This window comes from Panthera uncia, chromosome E1 (assembly GCF_023721935.1).
Source record: "Panthera uncia isolate 11264 chromosome E1, Puncia_PCG_1.0, whole genome shotgun sequence".
NCBI lineage: Eukaryota > Metazoa > Chordata > Mammalia > Carnivora > Felidae > Panthera > Panthera uncia.
In genome coordinates, this window is record NC_064814.1 from 52,932,830 (window position 1) to 52,959,414 (window position 26,585).

The 26,585-nt window shown below is 45.9% G+C and overlaps 1 protein-coding gene across 1 annotated transcript in view; it reads right to left on the minus strand.

Moving 5' to 3' along the window:
• Positions 1–1,220: 1,220 nt before the first annotated feature.
• LOC125927583 (dynein axonemal heavy chain 9-like) overlaps positions 1,221–26,585 on the minus strand; it is a 170,665-nt gene continuing 145,300 nt past the window's right edge. Inside the window, exons 22-24 of the mRNA XM_049638084.1 lie at positions 25,735–25,917; positions 7,519–7,908; positions 1,221–1,714 (exon numbers count right to left, since the gene is read on the minus strand). Of these exons, the coding sequence (XP_049494041.1) occupies positions 1,487–1,714; positions 7,519–7,908; positions 25,735–25,917 (801 nt within the window). The 3' untranslated portion in view covers positions 1,221–1,486. The remainder of the gene's footprint in view (positions 1,715–7,518; positions 7,909–25,734; positions 25,918–26,585) is intronic.

A 26,585-nucleotide genomic window follows, 5' to 3' on the forward strand; every position in this document is an offset into this window, starting at 1 on the left:
GGCAGATTGAAACTCAAGTTGGATTTCTTGGATTCCAGAGGGATTTTTAACCCCCCTGTAGCATGAAGGTGAGGGGGAAGGCCCCTCATTAGGAAGTGCAGGAACCACAGGGCAGAAAGCAGGAAAATCATGGAGGAACCAGCGTTCGATTTTGTATTCGGTACAGCAGAGATTTGTAGGGTGGTGGGATTTTATGTTTCAGGTTTTTTTTTTAATGTTTATTTTTGAGAGAGATTAACCAGCCCTCCAGGGGAACTCGGATTGCAGCTCAAGTTTAAGGGCCCCTGTTGTAAATCCTAATTCATCAAGGATATGGGGGGGGGGGCGGTAATGATTCCAGAAGGAATACTGGGCCCTCCTGGACTCTTCTTAGCAAACAGACCTTCCTATAAGAGCTCTTTAAAACAGTGGAGCTCTTTGGGATTCCAGCGAACATGTATTAGAGAAAAATCTAGAAAACTTTTAGGCTAAAAAGCTGCAGGCACAGGGTTTCTCCATGGGTCCCTCTGAAATCTGAAGGATGATAGAGATACTGGGAAACAACCTCATTCACGGTTGTGTTCTCAGCACACGGTAAGTGTTTAACTTACTGAATGCATGTGTGAGTTAATAAGGGATACATGTCCTATGTATACTTCCTCTGTCCTTTAGATCACTGATCGGCAAAATGTGGCCCAGCATCTGTTTTTGTAAATACAGTTTTATTGGAGCCCAGCCACACCCATTTATTTATGTTCTGGGTTGAGTCATCGCAGCAGAGAAAAATGCCCTGCAAAGCATAGACCATTTACCGAGTGGCCCTTTCCAGAAAAAATTTGGCAATCCCTGATCCAGAGTAACTGGTCACAATGCAGCCTCTGACCCCGGGGCGATGCTGACAGCCACTGGTCTATGGAGTAGCTGGGAGCGGAGCACTGGGTACCGTGCCGTGTAACTACATCAGGGCTCAGGTGTTTGTGGTTCGTTTCTCTTGGTCTCTCCAGGATCATTTATGACTCTGCCTGCTCACAAAGCTGAGACCAGACACAGTCGAAGAATAAATCACTTTATTAGGAACGGTGCAGTGTTGTGAAATGCTTCCCCCGCTCGTTCCTGGAGCCGAATTCGTCCAGCTGTCGCCGCAATTGTAGGCACATCTCTCCGGGTTCCCTACAAGAATTCTACAGAATTGTGAGTACATGTGATTTTTTTTTTTTTTAATGTTTGTTTATCTTTGAGAGAGAGAGAGAGAGAGAGAGACAGGATGAGCAGGGGAGGAGCAGAGAGAGGGAGACACAGACTCCGAAGCAGGCTCCGGGCTTTGAACTGTCAGCAGGGCTCGAACTCACAAACCGTGAGATCATGACCTGAGCTGAAGTCAGATGCTTAACCGACTGAGCCAGCCAGGTGCCCCAAGTACATGCGATTTCTTATCTATGCATCTGTGTCACCCCTCCCCGCCTTGTCCCTCTGGGCAGCCTCCAGCCCGGCCTTGTGTTCTCAGTGGCTAAATCTGGAGAAGCAGAGCGACTCCAGCGAGAACCCACTTAGATGCCTTCTCCTTGGTCTTCAGGTTGAAAGTCCACACATAGGTGGGTCCCCGCTGGGAAGTCTTGTACACGGGACAAGGATAGACGCTGCGGCTGTCCTGTTTATCTGCAGGAATGGCCTTGATGAACATCACGGGCATGGGGGGTGTCAGGTCCTTCAGCTTCGCCTCCGTAATGACCCCTGCCTGGGGACAAGAACATGAAAGGAGCCACCTTAGATCAGACACAGAGTGCAGCCAGCCAGCCAGCCTCCTGTCAGAAGGCCCAGCAGCTGAGACACTGGGAAGGCCTGGCTGCCTTATGAATCGTTAACCCACGATGGGACGGCAGCTGAGATGCGGGAAACCGATTTCTGTTTTCCAGCCTAAATTACTTTCTGAAGGAGAGTTCTAGAAGTTGTTATGTATCATATACAGATTACCCCCTTTGTGACTTGAGCCTCTATTTTTATTTCCTCGTCCATTCACTTCATAAGCATATCGAATGCAACTATTTGCCAGATGGTCATTATGGAAGGTGCTAGGGCTTTGAAAGAAGAGGAAGACACAGTTCGTGCCAGCAAATGCTTTAGATTTTAAGGGCTCGGTTATGTCTTTTTCAGCTTCATATGGGACCTCCTTCACCCTCTAGAGCATTTTGACTTCTTGAGCGGAGCTGTTGTATCTTTACTCATGTGATAGGGACTTAACTTCTGGAGCTTTCTAGTTGGGGCCTCTGTGGTTTTCTGAGATGAATGAATAGAGTGATGTGGGGCTGTTTATTTTTATTTACTATTATTTTTTTTTTCCTAGTCCTGAGAAATGTTCTGAGGACCAAAAGCATTCCTGTATCAAATAAGCTTGGGAAAAGGTGCTTACCATACACTGAAGACAGGAAGTCCTAGCAGTAAAGAAAAGAGGTGAACTTTATTTAACCTGGTGCTTCCCAAACTTATTTGACCACAGGACTCTTTTCTTTTCAATCTATTTATTTCCTATGGCACTAGTGTTTTATGGAACTTACTGTGGGAAATGTTGATACAGAGCGATTCACAGACACCTTGCAGTTGCCCTGGTGACTTTGATCCCCTTCTACTATGGATAGAGCTTGGCTCATTTTCCATGAAATGTATTTATTTATTTTTAATTTTTTTTAATGTTTACTATTTTTGAGAGAGAGAGAGTCAGACAGAGAGAGAGAGACAGAGAGCAAGCAGGGGAGGGGCAGAGAGAGAGGGAGACACAGAGTCTGAAGCAGGCTCCAGGCTCTGAGCCATTAGCACAGAGCCTGATGCAGGGCTCGAACTCACAGACCTTGAGATCATGACCTGAGCTGAAGTTGGATGCTTAACCGACTGAGCCACCCAGGTGCCCCTCCATGAAATGCATTTAAAGGGGAGGATGTGCCTTTTCAGTTCTGTTAGAGGCTGGTATGAGGCACGATGAGTAACAGATCTTAGGGAAACAGTAGGCACTCCCTTAACGTCAACAACTGAGTGTTTATGGCAGGGAGTGGGAGAAGGGGTAGAACCTTTCTTTTTTCCACACGTACCTCAGAACCAACCCTTTTAAAATGTACAAGTCAGTGTTTTTTAGTGTACAATCATCACTTTGTAATTCCAGAACATTTTCATCATCCCTCCTCTCCCCCCCACCCCTCCCAAGAAACTAACCATGGGCAGCCACCATGAGTAGTGGGGTATTGGTGCCTTCAGTGATTATGGTTGAATTCTCTATATGAATGGCATATTTGTTTCCATCTCTTAACTTTTAACCTATTTGTGTCTTTGAATCTAAAGTGTATCTCGTGTAGACAGCGTATACTTGTATCATTAAAAAAAAAATCATTCTGCCATTCTCTGCCTTTTGGTTGTAGTGTTTAATTTATTTATATTTAATGTAATTACTGATAAGGTAAGGTTTACATCTGCCATTTGACTCTTTGTTTTCTATGTCTTGGGTCTTTATTGTTCCTTGGTTTCTCCATTGCTGCCTTCTTTTGTGTTAAATAGATCTATTTCAGTGTATCATTTTAATTCCCTTGTTATTTCTTTTACTATATAAAAAAATTATTTTCTTAGTGATTTCCCTAGGGATTACAATGAACTTCAGTATATAAACATCAACTTCAATGAATACCAACTTAATTTCAGTAGTAGACAAAACTTTATTCCTCTATATGTTCCTTTCCTTCCCCTTCCTCTGCTTAAGACCTTGTGCTGTTTTCATGATACAAATTACATCTTTCTGCTTATCAGCAGATTTAAAGTTATTGCTTCCTGCAATTGTCCATTAAATCAGGATGGAAATAAAAGTTACAAACAAAAATCCATTTATATTTTCTTATATATTTACAGACATAATTACCTTTGCTGGTGTTCTGTTTCTTCATGTGGACTTGAGTTACTGTCTTGTAACTCATTTCATTCTGAAGGACTCCCTTAAGTATTTTTTCTTTTTTTTTTTTTATTCAAAATTTTTTATTTGAGAGAGAGTAAGCAGGGGAGAGGGGCAGAGGGAGAGAGAGAGCATCTTAAGCAGGCTCAACACTCATTGCAGAGCCTGATGTGGGACTTGATCCCATGACCATGAGATCATGACCTGAGCCGAAATCAAGAGTCGGATGCTTTAACCGACTGAGCCACCCAGGCGCCCCTCCCTTAAGTATTTCTTATAGGTCTGGTCTGCTAGTGGTGAATTCTCTCTCTCTCTTTAAACTTGGGAATGTCTTAATTTCTCCTTCATTTTTGAAAGATAGTGTTACTGGATATGGAATTTTTGGCTGACAGTCTTTCTGTCAGCACTATGACTTCCATTCCACTGTCTTCTGACCTCATGGTTTCTTAAGAGAAATCATCTGTTCATCCAATGGAGGACCCCTTGGAAGTGATGGATGGCTTTCAAGGTTCTTTTTTTTTTTTTTTTTAATTTTTTCTTTAACGTTTATTTATTTTGAGACAGAGAGAGAGCACGAATAGGGGAGGGGCAGAGAGAGAGGGAGACACAGAATCTGAAACAGGCTCCTGGCTCTGAGCTGTCAGCACAGAGCCTGATGCGGGGCTCAAACTCACGAACTGCGAGATCGTGAACCTGAGCGGAAGTCGGACGCTCAACCGACTGAGCCACCCAGGCGCCCCTGCTCCACTGTTATCTACTACCTCAGGCAAGCTGGAGGTTAAATAGTTGTCTTTGTTTTCAGTACATGCCTTCAGGGGGGAAAGGCTGTTGCCCTGGGTGAGCTCCAACTCTGGTCAAGTAAAGCAGACTTGTAAGTGGGGTCTTCCTGGAAACCACCACATAGGGAAAATAATGACCGTTTTCTGGGAATGGGTCTTTGAAAGTACTCCAACTCCGTTTTGCCCCCTCCAGTGGCTGGGAGGCTGCTGTGTTCACTGTGACTAGAGCGCATTGGTTTTCGAGGCCACCACAGAGTTGGTGGGGATGGGGATGGGAAAAGGGCAAGTTAAAAGGCCACAAAGCTTATTCTCTTACTGAGCTTTGGACATTTTTCTTCACTAAATACTCCTTGGGTTGCCGAAAGCCTTTAGTTGATTTCTAGAGTCCTGTGCAAAAGTTAAGCTCTGATAATGTGGGGCCAGTGTTATTTTATGGAGGAGGGGATATTTGGACATTCTTACTCTTATGTTTTTGCTGACATCTTTTTGGGGGTAGAAACTGAGACTAAGAGTTCTTGGTGGGCGGGTATTGCTTTTTGGGAAGTTGTTATTAGTATTATTTATAAAACAATTTTTTTTAATGTTTATTTATTTTTGAGAGAGAGGGTGAGGGGTGGGGGCAGAGAGAGAGGGAGACACAGGATCCGAAGCAGCTCCGGGCTCTGAGCTGTCAGCCCAGAGCCCAATGCGGGGCTCGAACTTATGAACCACAAGATCATGACCTGAGCCAAAGCCAGATGCTCAACTGACTGAGCCACCCAGGTGTCCTGGGAAGTTATTATTATATAGAAACAAGGTCATAAAATACTGGAGTTAGATGATTGGAATCAGTGTCTTTTCCCCCTCCCCCACAGTGCTGGCATTCTTCTGAACTTCTTCCCCACTTGCTCACTTTGGTTTTTTTTTTTGATATTCTAGCTCTGGCCACCCTACAGCACCCTACACCTAATAGCATCCAGGTGTGACCCCCCTGCTCACAGAATCTTGGACAAATGTTCAGGTGGAGAAGGGGAAGTCAGCTTCCTTCTCAAGGTTCAGGCTGTTTGAACACTGTCCCACTTTGCTCTCCTCTCTGTTGGCCCTTGATTGGTTCCATAGAGCTCCTATGACAAATTACTACAAATTTGGTGGCTTAAAACAACAGAAATGATTCTTTCACAGTTCTGAAGGCCAGACTTTTTTTTTGCTAATTTTTCTTCTTTTCTTTTTTTTTTAACTTTATTTTGAGAGAGAGAGCACATATGCATAGCAGGGGTAGGGTAGAGAGAGGAGGAGAGAGAATTCCAGGCAGGCTCCACACTGCCAGTGCAGAGCCTGAAGTGGGGTTCAAATTCACAAACCTGGGGAACACGACCTGAGTCGAAACCAAGAGCCGGTTGCTTAACCAACTGAGCCACCCAGGCACTCCTGAAGGCCAGAGTCTTAAATCAAGGTGTAGGTAGGGTCTGTTCCTTCTGGAGGCCCTGAGGAAGAAACTATCCCATGTATCTCTCCTGGCTTCTGGGGGCTTCCTTGGAATTCCTTGGCTTATAGATACATCACTCCAATCTCTGCCTCTGTCCTCACAGGGCATTGTCTTCTGTGTTTCCAACATGGCCTTCTTATAAGGATACCAATCCTTGGATTTAGGGCCTTCTCTGCTCTAGTATAACCTCACCTCAACTGCATATATCTGCAAAGAGCCTATGTCTAGATAGGGGCACATTCTGAGGTTCTAGGTGGACACGAATTTTGGTAGACATTGTTTAATCCAGTACAGCTCTGTATGTATATTTACATGGCCTACGTGGCCTTCTATGATATCTTAGATCTTTCTTTCCCTCATGTTTATTTTTGAGAGAGAGAGAGAGAGGGGGAGGGAGCACACAAGTGGGGGAGGGGCAGAGAGAGAGAGGGAGACACAGAATCCAAAGCAGGCTCCAGGCTCCAGGCTCTGAGCTGTCAGCACAGAGCCCAACATGGAGCTCAAACTCACGAGCTGTGAGATCGTAACCTGAGCTGAAGTCGGACACTCAACTGACTGAGCCACCCAGGCGTCCCTAGAGTTTAGATCACCTGACAGTTTTTCCCCATTAACTCTGTACTAACAGCTAGGAATAGTTAAGTGGCACTTGCCAAGCGGGATATGTGACTAAGTACTTCTTCCAGATCATGTGTTATCACAAACGTGAACTTGTTCTGGAGGTATCCATCCTTGCCCATGTCATTTATCCCAGCCAATCTTAGGGTGAGTCAAATCTTTATTAGGCTCCAGTGAGGAACCCTTTCAGAATGTCACGTTGAAATAGTATCTACTGGGCTCCCTTTGGAGATGGGGGCAGTGTAAAAGGCAGAAGGGATTCCTGTCCTTCTAGAGCTCGTGGATGAGGAAAGTGGCCCTGGAAGGTGAAATGACATCCCCAGGGCGGGCAGCCAGCATCAGGGATAGCTCGAGAGTTAGTGACTCTCACACTTCTGGAGCATTCTCTGTGTGCCGGGCACAATTCCAGGTGTCCCCGCATATGAACTCATCTTTGCAGCAACTCTTATTTTCCCCTTTCACACTCGAGGAAACTGAGATTTGGAGAGGTAGACCCACGTCCCAAGGTCCCAGAGTTAACGGATGGTAGTGCTGGGATTCAGATCCAGCCAGTTTGGTTCCAGAGCCCTTGCTTTTAATCGGCGCAAAGCCTGTGCTCTCCGCACCGTCCCTGGCTGCATGAGAGTGCCTTGAGAGCCTCAAGGAAAGGCCACCCAGGTCAGAAGGTCCGGGGCATCCCCTTTGCACAATCACACTCTATGGAGGCAATGTGTAATTTAATCAGCCCACAGAGGGTGTCCCACCCCAAGATTTACCTGTACGTCCCAGCGAGCGCCTTCCACAAAGAGGCCATGGATGTAGGCCCCCTCCCGAGGGGCGCTCCTGAAGTCCTCCCTGTTCTTCTTTGTCACGTCACACTGCAGGGTCATCTGGTCCAGTGGCCACTCGTTCTTGCGGGCCGTGGACTGCATGATGGCGGTCAGGAAGGACTGGGGGTTGAAGAAGCCTGTCAGCCACACCGTGGCAGGCATGGTGAAGTCTCCGATCCAGGCCTCCAACTCTTTGATTCGGTCGAGGAGGTCCACAAACCAGGCTCCCAGGCCTGCCGTGGAGGGGTAGGCTCGCCTGGCCCAGGGCTCTGGCACCGTGTCTAGGTACAGGGCGTTCTGTAAGTTCTCCATGTCGCTGGTCATGGTCAGCTCCCCCTGTAGACGAGGGGCAGGAGGGGACAGAGTGAGGGGGCAGGAAGTCCCTGGAGACAACCGGCCATAGGGACCGCTGGCTCATGGCCTACAGGCAGACAGATGAGTCCAACAGTGGTGGCCATGACTGTCCCTAATACTTGGTTTGAAGGTGTGTGAGTCCACACCTACGTACTGACAGTGGTTGACGTCCACTGCGGACCTCAGACCACCTGTGGGTTCCCTACCCTAAAGCCTGGGTGCAGGCTCTCCTCCCGCCTTTGCAGTGGGCCCCGCAGCTCAGAAGCACGAGAGGCCCGAGGCTGGACGATCTGTGTCCCCCCCAAATCAAGGATCTCCCCCAGAATCAAGGTAGGAGATACACAGTCAACTTGAAGGAACCCACCTCCAACTGCTAGATGAAAGGTTACGTCGAAAACCATCATTAGGTTCGATTTTGTAACTTTGGTTATGACACGGATCTCCAGCAATTTCTTTCCTTTTTTTTTTTTAAATGTTTACTTATTTATTTATTTTGAGAGAGAGTGAGCGAGCAGGGGAGGGGCAGAGAGAGAGAGAGCGAGAGGGAGAAGGAGACAGGAGACAGAATCCCAAGCAGGCTCCACACTGTCAGCACAGAGCCTGATGCGGGGCTCAAACTCACGAACCACGAGATCATGATCTGAGCCGAAATCGAGAGTCAGATGCTTAGCTGACTGAGCCACCCAGGTGCCCCTCCAAATTTCTTGAAGACCCCATCTCTATTGTAGTGGTTTCTGCACAGGGGTTAGGGTACACAACAAGGCTTGCGTTATGGGCTGAATGTTTGTGCCCTCCCCACCGACACTCAAATTTCCTTGTTGAAATGCTAACCCCCAGTGTGATGGTATTAGGAGGTGGGGCCTCTGGAAGGCGCCTGGGTCATGAGGTGGGACCCTTATGAATGGGATCAGTGCCCTTATTATAAGACCCCAAAGAGCCCCCTCACCCCTTATGTCTTGTGAGGACAGAAAAAAGATGGCTGGCTGTGAACCAGGAAGTCGGCCCCTCCCTAGACACCAGATCTGCTGGTGCCTCTAGAACTGGGAGAAGCCGATTTCTGTTGTTTATAAGCCACCCAGTCTGGTAATTCAATTATAGAAGTCTGTGTGGACTGAGACAGCTTGGCTCACCCTAAGTGCAGACTGTTAAAATGTCACGCAGGCCTCCCTGCGCCCCGAGTCCCCTTGCCTGTGGGATGGGAGACTGGACCATGTAACTCTATGACCATTTAACTCCTGGAACTGTTAAAAAAGACAAGTTAAATATGCCTCCCTTAAAGGTGAACATATTTCGGGTCCTAAGTGACAGCTAGAAACTCTGTCTACTCAGCCCTCTGACCCCCGAACTTCTTCATGAACTTAACAGAGAGACTGTAGCCGTTACTCTCTCTGCCCTGGAGTCGAGTGGCTGGGCTATTTTCAGATATAAATACCTTCATATTTTATACAAGAACTAAACATCCCGATCAGCCCAGTGCCAGGTAGGCGAGCCCGAATGGGTACAGCCCAAATCATGGATGCTTTTCCCTCAGGTAAACAGATCATATTCCAGCGACAGAAAACAGATTTCCTTCCAGGTATCCGCTCAGCTGCACGGGGGTGGCTCACCAGAGAAGACTGTGGTCGAGGGTTCCGAGGCCACCCCCCGGGTCCGACGGGAGGTAGGAGCATCCCATGTCTACCCTCCAGGTTTATCGCTTCTAAACACACCCAAATCAGGAGAACAAAAGTTCCTTCTGGTAGATTTCCCCAAGGGTCTTCTGACACGAATGGAAGTTGAAACAAAAAAACATTGTTCTTTTTCCTGGACTTTTTACTTCAGAGGACACTTCTGAAAAGAGGCTACGAAATACTCCTCGTACATTTGAGCCAAATTCAAGGTTCTGAGACAGAGTGTCTTCCTCATGCCCTCAATTCTGTGAAAATTCATTGTTATACGTAGTTGGTAATTTAGGTATTAGTAAGGTTTGCCAAAAAGCAGCTGATTATTTAATAAAATAGCATTAAGTGTCAAAAGTAAATTTAGTGCAAAGGGAAAAAGTAAATGATCAAACCCTCTCTTTTATGAGACCCCATCTGTGCAACTTTTTCTTGCCTTATTGTACTAAGACCTTCATTCCAACGAGAATAAAAGTGATAAGGGCAGACATCCTTGCTTCCTTCCAAACTTGGAAAAAAATCATCTTCCAACATTAAGAGTGATGTTTTCCTTAGATGTCCTTTATTCTGTTGAGGAAAGTCTCTTTTCTTAGTCTTCTGATATTTTAAATCAAGATTCACTGTTAAGTTTTGTCAGATGCTTTTTTTTTTCCTTTATGAAGATGATTGCGTGGTTTTCTTATGTAGTGCGTTTATACGGTGAACTCCATTGATTGAGTTTTCAGCGTTAAAGCCAGCCTTGCAGTCCTGGGATGAACCCCATGTGTCCACGATGTGTTGTCCTTTTCTTATGTTGTATGATTTCATTTACCAACATCTTGCGAAGGATTTTTGTATTTGGGTTTATGAGTAGTATTTGTTCCCCATTTTCTTTTTTCTTTTTTTTTAAATTTTTTAATGTTTATTTATTTTTGAGACAGAGTGCGAGGGGGGGGGAGGGTCAGAGAGAGAGGGAGACACAGTATCCCAAGCAGGCTCCAGGCTCCGAGCTGTCGGCACAGAGCCCAATGCCGGCTCGAACGCACGGACCGTGAGATCATGACCTGAGCCAAAGTCGGATGCTCAACCGACTGAGCCACCCAGGCTCATTTTCTTTTCTCATGGGATCTTTGGTTTTTCTCATAGTACCTTATGGCCTCATAAAATTTGTTGGGAAGTGTTCCCACTCTGCTTTCTTATTTATTAAACTATTCTGTAAACCGTGTCGTAAACAGATGTGCTGTCATCCAGGCTCTGTTGTTCCACACGGGCAGAGCCCAGGTGGAGTAGAGTTAGCATCATTCTGAAGGGCCCTAGGATTCTGGGAGTGGTGAATGAGCACTGGCTTCAACTTAAATCACCAGCTGCAGTAGCACCTAAGAGAGTCAGCCTGTCCTTTGAAGCTTTGAAGCCAGGCTTTGACTTCTCTCTAGCTATGGAAGTCCTAGATGGCGTCCCCTTCCAATAGAAAATTGTTTGTCTGCACTGAAAGCCTGTTGCTTAGTGTGGCCACCTTCATGAATTATCTCAGCTCGATCTTCTGGATAACTTGCTGCAGATTCTGTATCAGTACTTGCGGCTTCATCTGGCACTTTAACGTTACAGAGACGGCTTCTTTCCTTAAACCTCCAGAACCAACCCCTGCTAGCTTCAGACTTTTCTGCAGCTTCCTCACCTCTCCCAGCCTTCGTGGAACTGAAGGGAGTTAGGGTCTTGCTCTAGATGAGGGTTTTGCTTAGGGGAATGTCGTGGCTAGTTTGGGCATCTATCTAGACCACTAAAACGTTCTCCACATCAGCAATAAGACTGTTGTACTTTATTATCATTTGTGTGTTCCCCGGAGTGGCCCTTTGCATTTCCTTCCAGAACTTTTCCTTTGCATTCACAACTTAGCTAGCCATTTGGTGTAAGAGGCCTAGCTTTATGTCTTGTCTTGTCTTTTGACATGCCTTCCTTGGTAAGCTTAATCACCCGCAGCTTTTGGTTTCAAGTGAGAGACGTGTGACTCTTCCCTTCACTTGAACACTTAGAAGCCATTGTAGGGTTATTAACTGGCCTAATTTCAATATTGTTGTGTCTCAGGGAATAGGGGGCCAGTGGAGAGGGAGAGAGACAGAGGAATGGCCAGGCAGTGGAGCAGTCAGAACACATAAACAATGATCAATTGAGTTTGCTGTTTTATTGTTTTATTTTTTAAAATAATTTCTTTCAATGTTTATTTTTGAGAGAGACAGAGAGCGATCAGGGAGGAGCAGAGAGAGGAGCAGGGAGCACAGAATCCGAAGCAGGCTCCAGGCTCTGAACTGTCAGCACAGAGCCCAACGTGGGGCTTGAACCCACGAACCACAAGATCATGACCTGAGCCAAAGTTGGACACTTAACCGACTGAGCCACGCAGGCATCCCAAGTTTGCTGTTTTAAATGGGCATGGTCTGTGCACTCCAGAGCAATTACATTCATAATATCAAAAATCACTGATCACCATAACAAATATAATACTGAAAAAGTTTGAAATATTGTGAGAATGACCAAAATGTGACACAGAGAAATGAAGTGAGCAAATGTTGTTAAAATGACACCTACAGACTTGCTCGATGCGAGGCTGCCACAAAACCTCTATTTGTAAAAAATGCATTACCTGCAAGCCTCGGTAGAGTGAAATGCAACAAAATGAAGCATGCCTGTATTTAGCTTTCTTTTGTGAAGAATTTTTGCTTTGTTTTTGGCTGGTCAAAGAGTTCTGGGTTTATCATTTTCTTTTCCTCTAGTCCTTTAAGGATCTCTCTCCACTGTCTCTGGCTTGCATAGCTCCCTAGGAGAAGTCTGCTGTCATTTTTCTCTTTGCTCCTTTGCATATACTTCACCCCCGCTCCTGCCCCTCAGCCCGCCTGCTTTACCCTTGGGTTTCCTCAACTTCATTATGAGTTACCTTTACAGAGTTTTCACTGGGTATATTCTTCATGGGGCTTGTTGAGTTTCTTGTGCCTGTGGGTTTGCAGTTTTCACCAAATTTGCAAAACTGTGGCTCCCATTTTTTCAAGTATTTTTTTTTGTCTGATTCTCCCCTTTACCTCTGTCCTCTGAGACCCCAATTATTGTATGTTAGACCATGAGACCACAGGTCACTGTTGTGCTGTTTACTTTTTTAACATATTTTTTCTTTTCCCTTCACTTCGGATAGTTTCTTTTGCTATGTTTTCATCAGTTGCCAATCTTCCAAAGTGCATGTTTCATTCAGCTGCTGTATTTTACATCTCTGTCAATTTCATTTTTTATCTTCCATTTGTACTTCATCACGCTCTTACTTTCCTCTGTCTTCTTCAGCATACGGAGCAAACTTACAATTGGCTCTTAACCTCCTTGCCTGTGAATTCCATCATCCCTGCCATTTCTGGCTCCATTTCAACTGATCCGCTTTTCTCCTGGATATGGATCAGATATTCCTGCTTCTTTACATGCCTGTAATTAGTTTATGTCAGACACTATGAATTTTACAGTTTTGAGTGCTGGATTTCACTGTATTCCTTTAAATAGTACTGGAAATCATTTTTTGTGGCCTGCAGTTAATTTACTTGAAATCAGTGGATCTGTTGGAGGCTTGCATTTCAGCTTTGTTGCAGGGGGTGTGCAGACCAGCTTTCAGTCTTAGTCTGGGTCCAGTTCAGCCCACTGCTGAGTTCCTACCCTTCTGAGAATCCTCCCTGATGCCTCCTGTTTTTGTCTTTCTTTCTGCTCCAGCTGGTGGGAACACAAACTATTCCCAGCTCTGCATGAGCTCTAAGAATTCTTTCTGCTCCTTTGTCATGGTTCCTTCCCAGTTTGGGTAGAGTTTTCTCACTCATGTGCAGAGAGAGCATCAGCCAGCAGAGTGTCGGGGGATCTCTCTGCAGATGTCTGAGACTCTTTGTCTGGGCAGCTCCCTGCCATAGGCACTCTGGCCTGCAGACTCCACCACCGTGGCCTCCACGAGCTCTGCTCTGCATGTCTCGGTGCAGCACAACTGCGGAGTTCTTTCCTGAACTGTAGCCCAGAAACCACGTGCACGTCGTAAGCTTGCACAATGAAGGGACTGCATTTCTTCTTCCCTTTCTGTCTCGTATCACAGTTATGTCATTATGCGCTTGTCCAAACGCCTGGGATGTACAGCACCAACAGTGAGCCCCAGCATAGACTACACTACAGGCTGTGGGTGATTGTGATGAGTCAGTGTGGGCTCCTCAGTTGTGACAAATGGACGACTCTGGTGGGAGATGCGGCTAGCGGGGCAGGCTGCGTGCGGGGGCAGGGGGTATGTGGGAAAGCTCTGTACCTTCCTCTTAATTCTTCTGTGAACCTAAAACTGCTCTAAAAAAATAAACTCTTATAATAAAAAAAATGCAATACTTAATTTTTAACACCATTTGGAAATCTGGAATCGTTTTGATAGAGGAACATAAAATGCGTAACTTGGCTTTCTTAAAAGTTTCTCACATCTGCTTGTAATATGGTGTTAATTCATTCTGACGATGGTTTTGCATTTGCTAATTGAATGTGCAAGTGACAGAGCCTTAGAGAATGTACTGTCTCTGAGGTGGTGCCAGTTTGAGAGCGAAGAACAATTTAGGAAAAGAGGAAACCATCCACCTTGCAGTTAGGTTTCTGAAGTCAGTATTCCCACGACCTTGAGCTGAAGTAGATATGACTCACATTCATAGCAGGAGCTGAGAAGTAAAGGGAGAACCTTGCCCCAAATTCACTCAATGTAACTTGTGTCCTTTTCTTAGGAGAAGAGGGAATATATAATCTAGGATAGCATGTCCGGAAAGCTGTTGAGAAAACATCAGTTTCCAGGGCACCTGGGTGGCTCAGCTGGTTAAGTGTCTGATTTCGGCTCAGGTTATGATGTTATGGTTTGTGAGTTCGAGCCCCACGTCAGGCTGTGTGCTGACAGCTCGGAGCCTGGAGCCTGCTTTGGATTCTGTGTCTTCCACTCTGCCCTTCCCCTGTGCCCTCTCTCTCTCAAAAATAAATAGACATTAAACACAATTTTTTTTTAAAGAAAAAGAAAACATCAGTTTCCTAAGGTGTTGACAGATTGGTGGAGGCTGGGGTGAGTCAGACAGGAAATTTCTGTGGCCAAGCTCTGGGTAAGTGGGCCCTTCTTAAGGACTCAAGCTATACTGTCATATGGAAACCTTTTTTGACATTTGTTCAAGCCCAATTTCCTCAAGTTCCTCCCGCCTGCACCCTGTGTGACCCTGATTGATATCTGTACTCACTTGCTAACAGGTCAAGAGTCAACAAGAAGACAGCTTACAGAGAAAACATGGACTCCTTCTCGAGGGGCTACAGGATGCACCCTGTCCTGGTGGCCCGTTCCTGTCTGCTTTTCCTTCCCTAGGAAAGTGGTCTCTGCAACCAGCTTTCATTTGTATGAAACACAGGAGGTGAGGAGATGGGCGGGGGGCGGGAAGCAGGAGCGATATGGGCCTGCGTCCCTTCCCATCTGGCTTCCCGACTGAGGGAGACAACAGCCCGTCTAGCTGGGTCTTCTGATGGAAGACTGGAGGCACGCGGGCCACATTGGCTGCCCGGTGAGTGGTGACCGGAAGTCGTTGAAGGGCCAAAGCAAGGCCCCCCGTCACACCTGCACACACAGTCAGCACACAGTGGCACAAAGAACCGAGTAGCTGTCCAAGTCAGCAAGGTGGACTTCAGTGTGAGCATCGTTCACATATTTAGAAACAGGTCTTGTCCATTAGTCACCGAAAGCCTAGGGAAAAAAGTCTGACGTCCTCACACATTTGAATAATCAGGGACGCCTGGGTGGCTCAGTCGGTTGAGTGTCTGACTCTTGATTTCGGCTCAGGTCGTGATCTCACAGTTTGTGAGTTCGAGCCCTGTATCGGGCTCTGTGCGCTGACAGCGCGGAGCCTGCTTGGGCTTCTCTCTCTCTCTGTCCCTCCCCTGCTTGCTCTCTCACACAATAAATAAATTAACTTAAAAAAAAATCTATATTTAAAAAAACATTTGAATAATCAGAAACAATTCCCAGCCCTACCCAGCGTCTAGGCTGGTCACGGCTCCACCAGAGAGGGCACCGCACAAACGCAGTATCATGCAAGCCGCAAATGTGGGCGGTGTAATTTTAAATTTTCTCACAGCCACACGAAAAAAGTTAAAAAGACTCAGATGAACTCAATTTTCATAATATATTTCATTTAACTCAATATATGTAAAATGTCAAATATTTTAATATGTAGTTAATATACAAATTAATAGGATATTTTATATGTTTTTTGTCTTATATCGTTGAAATATGGTATTTATTTATTTTTACTTTTTCATGGAAAATTTTTCCTTTTATTTTCATTCCAGTGTAGTTAATGCACAGTGTTATGTTAGTCTCTGGTGTCCAACATAGTGACTCAACAATTCTGTACATTACTCAGTGCTCATCTTGATAAATGTTCTCTTATCCCCATCACTTTAGAGTGACCCCATCCCCCCACCCCCTTCCCTCTGGTGACCATCAGTGTGTTCTCTATAGTTAAGGGTCTTTTCTTTCGTTGGTTTCTTTTTTCTTTGTTCCTTAAATATCACATATGAGTGAAATCATATGGTATTTGTCTTTCTCTGATTTATTTCACTTAGCATTGTACTCCCTAGATCATCCATGTTGTTGCAAACGGCAAGATTTTATTCTTTTTAATGGCTGAGCAATATTCCATTGTGTATATATGTATGTACACACACACAAACACACACACACACACACACACACTACATCCTCTTTATCCACTCATCTGTCAATGGACACTTGGGTTGGTCCATCAATTGGCTATTGTAAATAGTGCTGCAATAAACATAGGGGAGCACATATCTTTTCAAATGAGTGCTCTCATATTCTTTGGCTAAATACCGAGTAGTGAGATGACTGGGTCATAGGGTAATTCTGGTTTGAACTTCTTGAGGAACCCCCACACTGCTTTCCACAGTGGCTGCACCAATTTGCATTCCCGCCAGCAGTACGCGAGGGTTCCTTTTTCTCCACGTCCTCGCCAACACTTGTTGTTTCTTGTGTTTTGAATTTTAGCCATTCTGGTAGATAGGAGGTGATATCTCATTGTGGTTTGATTTGCATTTCTCTGATGATAAGTGATGTTGAGCATCTTTTCATATGTCTTTTGGCCATCTGTGTGTCTTTTGTGGAGAAATGTCTGTTTATGTCTTCTGGCCAATTTTTTTGAGGTTTTATTTATATTTGAGAGAGAGAACGAGAGAGAGAATGTGCACGTGTGATTGGAGGAGGGAGAGAGAGAATCCCAAGTAGGTTTCATGCTGACAGTACAGAGCCCAACATGGGGCTCTACCCCATAAACTGCAAGATCATGACCTGAGCCGAAATTGAGTCGGGTATTTAATCTTAACTGACTGAGCCACCCAGGCACCTGCCCATTTTTAATTTGGATTATTTACGTGTTGATTGTAAAAGTTCTTTATATATTTTGGACACTAACCCTTTATCAGATATGTCATTTGCAAATATCTTCTTCCTTTCAGTGGGATGTCTTTTAGTTTTGTTGATTGTTTCCTTCGCTGTGCAGAAGCTTTTTCTTTTCATGAAGTCGCAATAGTTTATTTTTACTTGTGTTTCCCTCGCCTCTGAGACTTATCCAGAAAGCTGTTGTTATGCCTGATGTCAGAGAAGTTCCTGCCTGTGTTCTCTTCTGGGATTTTTATGGTTTCAGGTCTCACATTTAAGTCCTTAATCCATTTTGAGTTTATTTTCATGTATGGCATTAGAAAGTGTCTAGTTTCATTCTTTTGTAACTGTCCAGTTTTCCCATCACCATTGTTGAAGAGATTTTTTTCCCCATTGCATATTCTTGCCTCTTTTGTTGAAGATTAGTTGACTGTATAATCATGGGTTTATGTCTGGGCTTTATTCTGTTCTATTACTGTATGTGTCTGTGTTTGTGCCAGTACCATACTGTTTTGATTTCTACAGTTTTGTAATATAACTTGAAGTCTGGAATTGTGATACCCCCAGCTTTGTTTCCCATTTTCTTGTGGTTCCATACAAACTTTAGGATTGTTTGTTCTAGTTCTGTGAAAAATGCTGTTGTATTTTGATAGAGATTGCATTAAATCTGTAGATTGCTTTGGATAGGACGGACACATTAACAATGTTTGTTCTTCCAATCAGTGAGCGTGAAATGTCTTTTCATTTGTGTCATCTTCGATTTCTTCCATAAATGTTGTATAGTTTGTAGATGACCGGTCTTTCACCTCTTTGGCTAAGTTTATTCCTAGGTATCTTGTTATTTTTGATGCAGTTGTAAATGGGATTGTTTTCTCAATTTCTCTTTCTGTTGCTTCATTATTAGTGTACAGAAATGCAACAGATTTCTGTACATTGGTTTTGTATCCTGCAACTTTACTGAAATCATTTATCAGTTCTAGTAATTTTTTGGTGAAGTCTTTAAGGTTTTCTTTTTTTTTTTTTGGATTTTTGTTTTTCAAATGCTTATTTATTTATTTTTGAGCGAGAGAGGTAGACAGCAAGCAAGGGAGGGGCAGAGAGAGGGAGACAAAATCCTAAGCAGGCTTGGCACAGAGCCTGATGCAGGGCTTGAACTCACCAACCGTAAGATCATGACCTGACCCGAAACCAAGAATCAGACGCTGAACTGTCTGAGCTACCCAAGCACCCCTGTTTTTTTTTTTTTTTAATCTTTAAGTAAGCTCCACACCCAACATGGGGCTTGAACTCATGATCTTGAGGTCAAGAGTTGCACGCTCTACCAACTGAGCCATCCAGTTGCCCCTTTAGTGTTTTCTATCTATAGTATCATATTATCTGCAAATATTGAAAATTTTACTGGGGCGCCTGGGTGGCTCAGTAAGTTAAGCAGCCGACTTCAGCTCAGGTCATGATCTCGCGGTCTGTGAGTTCAAGCCCCGCGTCAGGCTCTGTGCTGACAGCTCAGAGCCTGGAGCCTGTTTCAGATTCTGTGTCTCCCTCTCTCTGACCCTCCCCTGTTCATGCTTTGTCTCTGTCTCAAAAATAAATAAACGTTAAAAAAAAAAAAGAAAAAAAAAAAAGAAAATTTTACTTCTTCTTTATCAGTCTGGATGCCTTAAAATTTTTTTCTTGTCTGATTGCTGTGGCTAGGACTTTCAGTACTATATTCAATAAAAGTGGGAACAGTGACCATTTTTCTCTTGTTCCTGACTCTAGGGGGAAAGCTGTCAAATTCTCAGCATTGAGGATGATGTTAGCTGTGATGTTTTCATATATGGCCTTTATTATGTTGAAGTAGGTTTCCTGTAACCCTACTTTGTGGATGTTTTTTGTTTTTTGTTTTTTGTTTTTTCAGTCATGAATGGAGGTTGTACTTTATCAGGTGCTTTTTCTGCATCTATTGAAAGGATTGTGTGGTTTTTATCCTTTCTCTTATTTATGTGAAGTGTCATGTTCATTGATTTGTGAATATTGAACCACTCCTGCATTTCAGGATTAAATTCCACTTGATTGCAGTGAATGATGTATTTAATATATTGTTGGATTGAGTTTTCTAATATTTTGTTAAGTTTTGCACATCTCTGTTCATCAAAGATATTGGCTGATAGTTCTCTTTATGTGATGTCTTTATCTGGTTTTGGTATCAGGGGAATGCTGGCCTCATAGAGTGAATTTGGAAATCTTCCTCCCTCTTCTATTTTTTGAAATAGTTTGAGAAGAATAGATATTAACTCTTCTTTTAATGTTTGGTAGATTCACCTGTGAAGCCATCTGGTCCTGGGCTTTTGTTTTTCTGGGAGGTTTTTGATTGCTGATTCAATTTCATTGCTGATAATCAGTCTGTTTAAATTTTCTATTTCTTCCTGATTCAGTTTTGGGAGGTTATATGCTCTTAGGAATTTATCCATTACTTCTAGGTTGTCCAATTTGTTGGCATATAGTTTTTCATAATACTCTCTAATAATCCTTTTTATTTCTGAGCTGTCAGTTTTTATTTCTCCTTTTGCATTTTTGAAGTAGGCTACACACCCACCACGGAGCCCAACATAGGGCTTGAACTCACAACCCTGAGGTCAAGACCTGAGCTGAGATCAAGAGTCAGATGCTTAACTGACTGAGCCACCCAGGAGGCCCTCTCCTCTTTATGATCTCGTTTTCGTCCTCTAGCTTTCTCTCTCTTTTTTAAATGAGTCTGGCTAAAATGTTATCAATTTTGTTGATCTTTTCAAAGAACCAGCTCCTGGTTTCACTGAACTGTTCTATTATTATTTTTTTAAAGTTTCTTTTTTTTTTTTTTTTTTAATTTTTTTTTTAAAGTTTCTATTTTGTTTATTTCTGCTCTAATCTTTATTATTTCCTTGCTTCTATAGTTTGTTCTTCTTTTTCTAGCTCCTTTAGGTGGAAGGTTAGGTTGAGATTGTTCTTGCTTCTTCAGATAGGCCTGTATTGCTTTAAACTTCCCTCCTAGAACCACTTTTGCTGCGTCCCAAAGATTTTGGACTATTGTGTTTTCATTTGCATTTGTCTCCACGTATTTTTTTTTATTTCCTCATTGATTTATTGGTTGACCCATTCATTGTTTAGTAGCATGTCCTTTAACCTCCATGTATTTGTGCTCTTTCCACATTTTTTCTTATAGCTGATTTCTAGTTTCATAGCACCGTGGTTAGAAAAGATGCACGGTATGACTTCGATCCTTTTGCATTTGTTGAGACTTATTATGTGCACTTGAAAAAAATGTGAATTCTGCTACTTTAGGATGGAATGTTCTGAATATATCTGTTAAATCCATCTGGTCCAATGTGTCTTCCTTCTCCCCTCCCAATTTTTTTTTAATATTTGATATAATAAAATTTATTTATATTTGAAGAGAGAGTGTGAGTGGGAGAGGAGCAGGGAGAGAGCAGACACAGAATCCGAAGCAGGCTCCAGGCTCCAAGCTGTCAGCACAGAGCCTGATGTGGGGCTCAAACCCACAAACTTTGAGATCATGACCTGAGGTGAAGTCAGACGCTTAACCGACTGAGCCACCCAGGTACCCCCCTTCCCTTTGTGTTTGTGTGTCCCCTTCAAAGCCAGTATTTCCTTGTTGACTTTCTGTTTGGATGATCTTTCCATTGATTTAAGTGGGTTGTTAAAGGCCCCTACTATTGTATGACTATCGGTTACTTTTTTTAATGTGTTATTGTTTTATGTATTGGGGTGCCCTCATGTTGGGTGCACAGAAAGATTTACGATTGTTACATCTTCTTGTTGAATCGTCCCCTGAATATCTAACGTCCTTCTTTGTCTCTTGTTACGGCCTGTTTCCAAGTCTATTTTGTCCAATGTAAGTATTGCTACCCTGGCTTTCTTTTCACATCCATTTGCAGGATAAATGCTTCTCCATCCCATCACTTTGAATCTGCACACATCTTCAGATCTGAAATGAGTCTCCTGGAGGAAGCACACAGATGGGTCTTGTTTTCTTATCCATTCCATCACCCTATGTCTTTTGATTGGAAGCTTTAGTCCATTTACATTCAAAGAATTATTGACAGGTATGTACATATTTATTGCCATTGTGTTACTTGCTTTATGGCTGTATTTGTAGTTCTTCTCTATTCCTTTCTTGTTCTCTCACTATAAATGGGCTTTTCTTTAGAGACAGATTTGGATTCCTTTCCCTTTATTTTTTGCACATCTGCTGGGTTCTGACTTGAGGTTACCATTAGGTTTGTGTGTAACATCTTTTGCATATAACCGTCTATGGGAAGTTGATGGCTGCTTCCGTTTGAACCCCTTCTAAAGCACTAAATATCTACCCCTTTCTCCCCCATGTTTTAGGCATGTGGGGTCATGCTTTCCATCCTTTGATCTTGTGAATCCCTTGAACGATTTTTATCGCTAATTTTACTGCCTTTGTGCTTCCTCTGTTCCTACTCCTGTGCGTTGGTCCTCTGCGACAGGGAACTTGCCCCCGCCCCCGGGACTAAGGCCAGCCGGGTTGGAGGGGGAGGATCCTCAAAGTGCCCAAGCTGGGGGGGATGTGGTCTTAGGAAGGTTTGCGCTAGTCTCCTGGGGAAGGGGACTCAGCGCAGGACTGAGGCAGTGGCATACCGCGGAAACAAGTTCCTTCGGTAGTAAATGTCCCTACACTGGTTCCTACAGGTGGCCTTGGGTTTATGCTGGAAGGCGGGGGAGGCAGCTCCTTTGTTCCTGGAGGAGTCTCCCTAGGATCTCTGTCCCTCCAGATATGCTCGGAGATGAGTAAATAACTCTCCCTCCCAGGCATTTTTCAAAATTCTGCTTTGATGTTGTATCTGCACAGGCTGTCTTTTGTCCTGTTTCTTTAAGGGACTCGGTTTCCTTTTGGCCTCTGGTTCTCCCAGAGCTGAGCCTGATGATTTTTAAAATTCTAGGTTTTTGAGTTCTGCCGGTTGTAAGAACTCATGTAATTTGGCCCCTCCGGTTTTCAAAGCCAGATGTTGCGGGGGTTTGTCCCCGCTGTGAGTGCTCCCCAGTGTGACAGTCTGTTTCTCCCCCTTCCCACCCTCTTTGATGTGGCCTCTTTACTTTCAGCTGTAGAGGTTGTTCTGCCAGTCTTCGGGCCATTTTCTGGGTTATTTACACAGATGTGAGTGTCACCTAGTTGTATCTGTGGGTGAGGCAAGCTTCCCAGCCTCTTTCCTAAATACGGTGTTTCATTTCTGCTTAACAGAACATCTCAATTTGGACCAGTCACATTTTAAGTGCTACCCTGTCATTGCTTGCTACTGTAGACAGTACAGATCTAGGAATTTAGCTTCTCATGTAATTTTTCTACCCAGGCAGAGGATTTCCTGGGCCCACTGCCATCCGTACATGGCTCTTTGAAAGTTATACCTAGCTGTTACTGTAAAGAAAGAAACTGGCCTTTGGGAGTTTTGTACATCAGACTTTTGTGCGTTTGGTTAGTGGGAGTCGGTACCTTTGACCAATCAGCTTGGAGTACTCGCAGGACCTAATTCTTCGTTGTGTTATGGCTACAAGCCAGAGGTCTTTTTTCTCCCCCCAAGTTCATTTGTTTTGAGAGCGAGGAGCAGGGACAGAGGGAAAGAGAGAGAATCCCAAGCAGCATGGAGCTTGATGCTGGGCTCGAGCTCACGAACTGTGAGCCTCCCAGGCGCCCCAAGGAGCCAGATGTCTTACTGTGGTGACTCCCCAAGACAGTTCCTCTCTCTGGGAACGTGGCTGTGGCAAACTGACGTCCCTTAGGCAGCTCCCCTACTTTCCTCCACCTCTTCTGCGCCTTCAGCCCCTCCTCTCCTCGGGCTTAGCGTACTGTGCCTCTCAGTTCAGCTGATACTTTTTGGGTAGCCTTCCGGCTTCCCATCCAGCAAGTTGTGAATGGTTACAAGTTTCTCTACCATAAATGCTATGAGTATTGACTTAATGATTTAAAACGTTACACCTCTCCTAACTTTGGGGCCCAGTCTGAGCCTGTCGGGTGTGCTGGGTAGCGTGAGTGGCCCTCTGTCCTCCTGAACCACTCCCAGGACTTTAAAGTGACTGTGTCCCAGAGAAGGGGACGGCAAGAAGGGGAACCTCAGAATCTCCTGCCAGGTGAGCCGGTCTACAGAGCCCGTCTTGCTGTCCCAGCAGCGTCCTGGTGGGAAGCCAGGAGCTGAGCAGATGCCCACTGTGTGGCGGGGCCCTCCCCTGCCCCTCCCCGGCCAGCCCCTCCCCTGGGCCATCAGGTCGCTCCCCTTTCTGAACTCTGTCGCCATCCCCTCGCCCCCTGATCTCACCACCTTCTTCTTCTACCTACTTGTCTTAACACTGTGCTTCACAGACGGCTCATCCCAAGGATCACCTGGCTGCTGCTTGAAGATACAGGCGACCAGGCCAGTCTGGGGGCCTGTCCTAATGAGACTGGGTTTAGAGGACAGCGTTTTAGAGGGTCTGCTCTCGGGCGCCTGGGTGGCTCAGTCGGTTGAGTGTCTGACTCTTGACTTCGGCTCAGGTCGTGATCTCATGGCTCGTGGGTTCGAGCCCCGCACAGGGCTCTGCACTGACAGTGTGGAGCCTGCTTGGGATTCTCTCTCCCTCTTTCTCTCTGCCCTTCTCCCGTTCTCTCTCTCAAAATAAATAAACTTAAAAAAATAAAAAAAAGTGTTCTCCAGCTCACAGAGGGACCAGGAGGAAAAGGCCACAAATGCACAGCTGTCCTGACTGCTTGTGGGTCAGTGTTCTGTCACCGCCTTCTGAAAGTCACCATGCCCCACTTACTCGCCTGCGTGGACCCTCTGCTCCGGCCAAAGCAGGTAGCTCCTAGAGCAGGGCTAGGGTTCCTCTTTTGGAACCGGTGGAAGATTCTTCTCCTTGTCCCCACCGGTTTCTCCCCTGCCCCCTCCAGCCACTTCTCCTCTGGGCCTTCCCTCCTCCCACGGCTCTCTGTGCATCTTGTGTTGGGGTCTGCCTGTGTGCTCCTTGTGGAGAGGAAGGCCCCCCTTTCCATCTCCCTACACCCACCGGCATGGAGTGCTGAGACCTGTCCAGGGCGCTCATTGGTCAGCTGTGCTTGAACCAGACTGGGGAAGGCAAGCAGAAACGTCTTCACCCACCCCTTCCTCTGCCCGCAGGCACACTCGGGGATTCACCCAACCCCAATCACGGCTCTCGGAAGAAACATGACTGAATGGATTGGAAGATGGATGGGTAAGTGCACTGCACAAATTGCACGGATTTGATAAGCTAAGGCTACAGCAAAGCTCCTGGAGGTAATTACCAAGAGAGACCTGTGTACCACAGTCACGGGCCTGCGTAATGTGACAGGCAAAGGCCTTGCTCACATTCGAGACCGTTCTATGAAACTCTGTGTTTCATTTGATCACAAGCTGGCACGTAATTTGGAAACGTGACCAAATACGGTCTTCGACACGCCTTTCTGTCCTTTTTCCTTGTTTCCCTCCATCTAAACCGGCAGGCAGGGGTGGGGAGAAGGAAATGAACAGATAAAAAAAACCCACTAACGTAGATTTTGCAGGCTGTCTCATAGTTTCTATGTGACTCTTTGTGACAGGATGCACGGCTGTTGTAACCGTGTCTGTGTGACTCCAAGAGCCGCGCCCCAGGCCACGGGTCACACCGCGGACCTCCGGGCCCGGCCGAGCATTCGCTGCCAGCTTCTCTGCCGTCTGAAAGTGCCAGTGTAAATGGACCGCAGTCCCCTTCCTCAGCTCCTGAACGGCAGCCTGCCCTCCCATTCAGCTGTCATCGAGGTGCACGGTCCGTCGGGGTCCACGCCAGGCCCCTGAACAGTTCTCTGCTGGTACGTAAACTTGTTTGAGTCACTGGGGGCAGAAACAGCAGACTCTTTCGTTGCTCAAGAGGTAGGAAGAGCCTGTGCGATTACCTTGGATCTCTCGATCCAACCTTGACGTTGTCAAAGGTGAAAATTCTCCCCTTTCCCCCGATGGGGCCATAATAGTCATCAGCTGATACTCTGGGGGCACTTACTACATGCCAGGGATGGTTCTAAACATTCTATGTGGATCAGCTTACTTAGTCCTTCCCCAAAGCCTTATGAAGCAGGACCATTACACCTGTTCTACGGGCGAAGAAGCTGAGACACAGTGAGATGTAAGTCACTTCGCTAGGGCCACACGGCAAAGAAGCACAGGGGCTGGGAGGCGACCCCAGGACAGTCTAGTTCTAGAACCTGTTTTGTTTTTTTTTTTTACATTGATTTATTTAGAGAGAGAGAATCCAAGCAGGGCCTGACGCGGGGCTCGAACTCACACACTGAGCTGAGGTCAGGAGTTGGACGCTCAGCCAACAGAGCCGCCCAGGCGCCCCCAGAACCTGTACTATCCAGCGCTACTTTGACCCCCATGGAAGCAACTTATCCTACGTCAGTAGAAGGCACCGGGCTGGGGAGCCCTCGGAGTGTGGTCTCCTGGGGGGGCTCCGAGCCAGCCCGGCTCATTCCACCCTCGCAGCTTCATGCTTTCGGAGCCTTGTGTCTTGACCTCCCTGCAGCCCAGCCAGACCCTGGCGTCTGGAAGCCACACCTCCCCGGGCACTCAGATCGCTCTAGGACGGCTCTCCAGCGCCCCAGTCCGCGGGAGCCCCCTCTCCCCCGGGGCGTCCGGCCGTGTCCTCTGGCGGTGCCCCTTCCCACCAAGACCTCACCCACCGTACCTTTAAGCCGAGGTCCAGCTCCCTCAGCGAGCGCTGGATCTCTCCGGTGAGGATGTTCATCCGCTCACACTCCTGGAAGGCCACGACGATGTAGGGGCTGTGGTCCTCCACTCTGGCCATCAGCTCCGGCATGTTGAACTCGTCTGTCACTCGCTCCAGTATTTCTTCCAGGAGGACCTTGACCTGGCCCGTAACAGGAAACACAGGGTGAAGAAGGGGCTCCAACTCTCCAGGACTCCATTCCCCTGCGATACGGCAGTCAGGACGCCCGTCAGCCACCCCCCCCCCCCATACTCTCGCACTGTCTACTCCCTTCAGAGTTTCCATGAGGCCGCCCTGCATGTTTCTGTCCTTGGGTCCTGGAAGAAGCATCCCCATGCAACACGTGAACCTCCTCCCCAGCCCCACGCTTCCTTTGGCCACACAAGCCATCAGCTAATTAGACCACGGGAGCCAGGGTGTCTCTCCCGGAAAGTTGGAAATGAAGCACTCAGATCCTGGGTTGTTTGGGGGCAAGCGCTGGGAGGCTGAGTCTGCCATTTTGAAGTAAATGAATAAGCCCAGGAGGTCTGTCAGCAGAGAAAGAAAAACGGAACAAGTACAGACATAATAGAACATGTGGCCAGCGGAGAGGGAGGGAGGGGGCCAGAGAGCCAGGCTCCTGGCACACTGTTCTGCCCATTGTCCCCCCTCTTCTGTAACAGGTCCCCGTCTCCACCTGGGAAATCCCCTCCTCCCCACTGTTTTGGGGTACAGTCACAGAGCCCGATCCTCCCATGATCTAAGTAGGCCAACCAGATTATCACTCCCAGGAGCACAAAAATTTGAATCTCTGGCCCAAGATTCAGGGG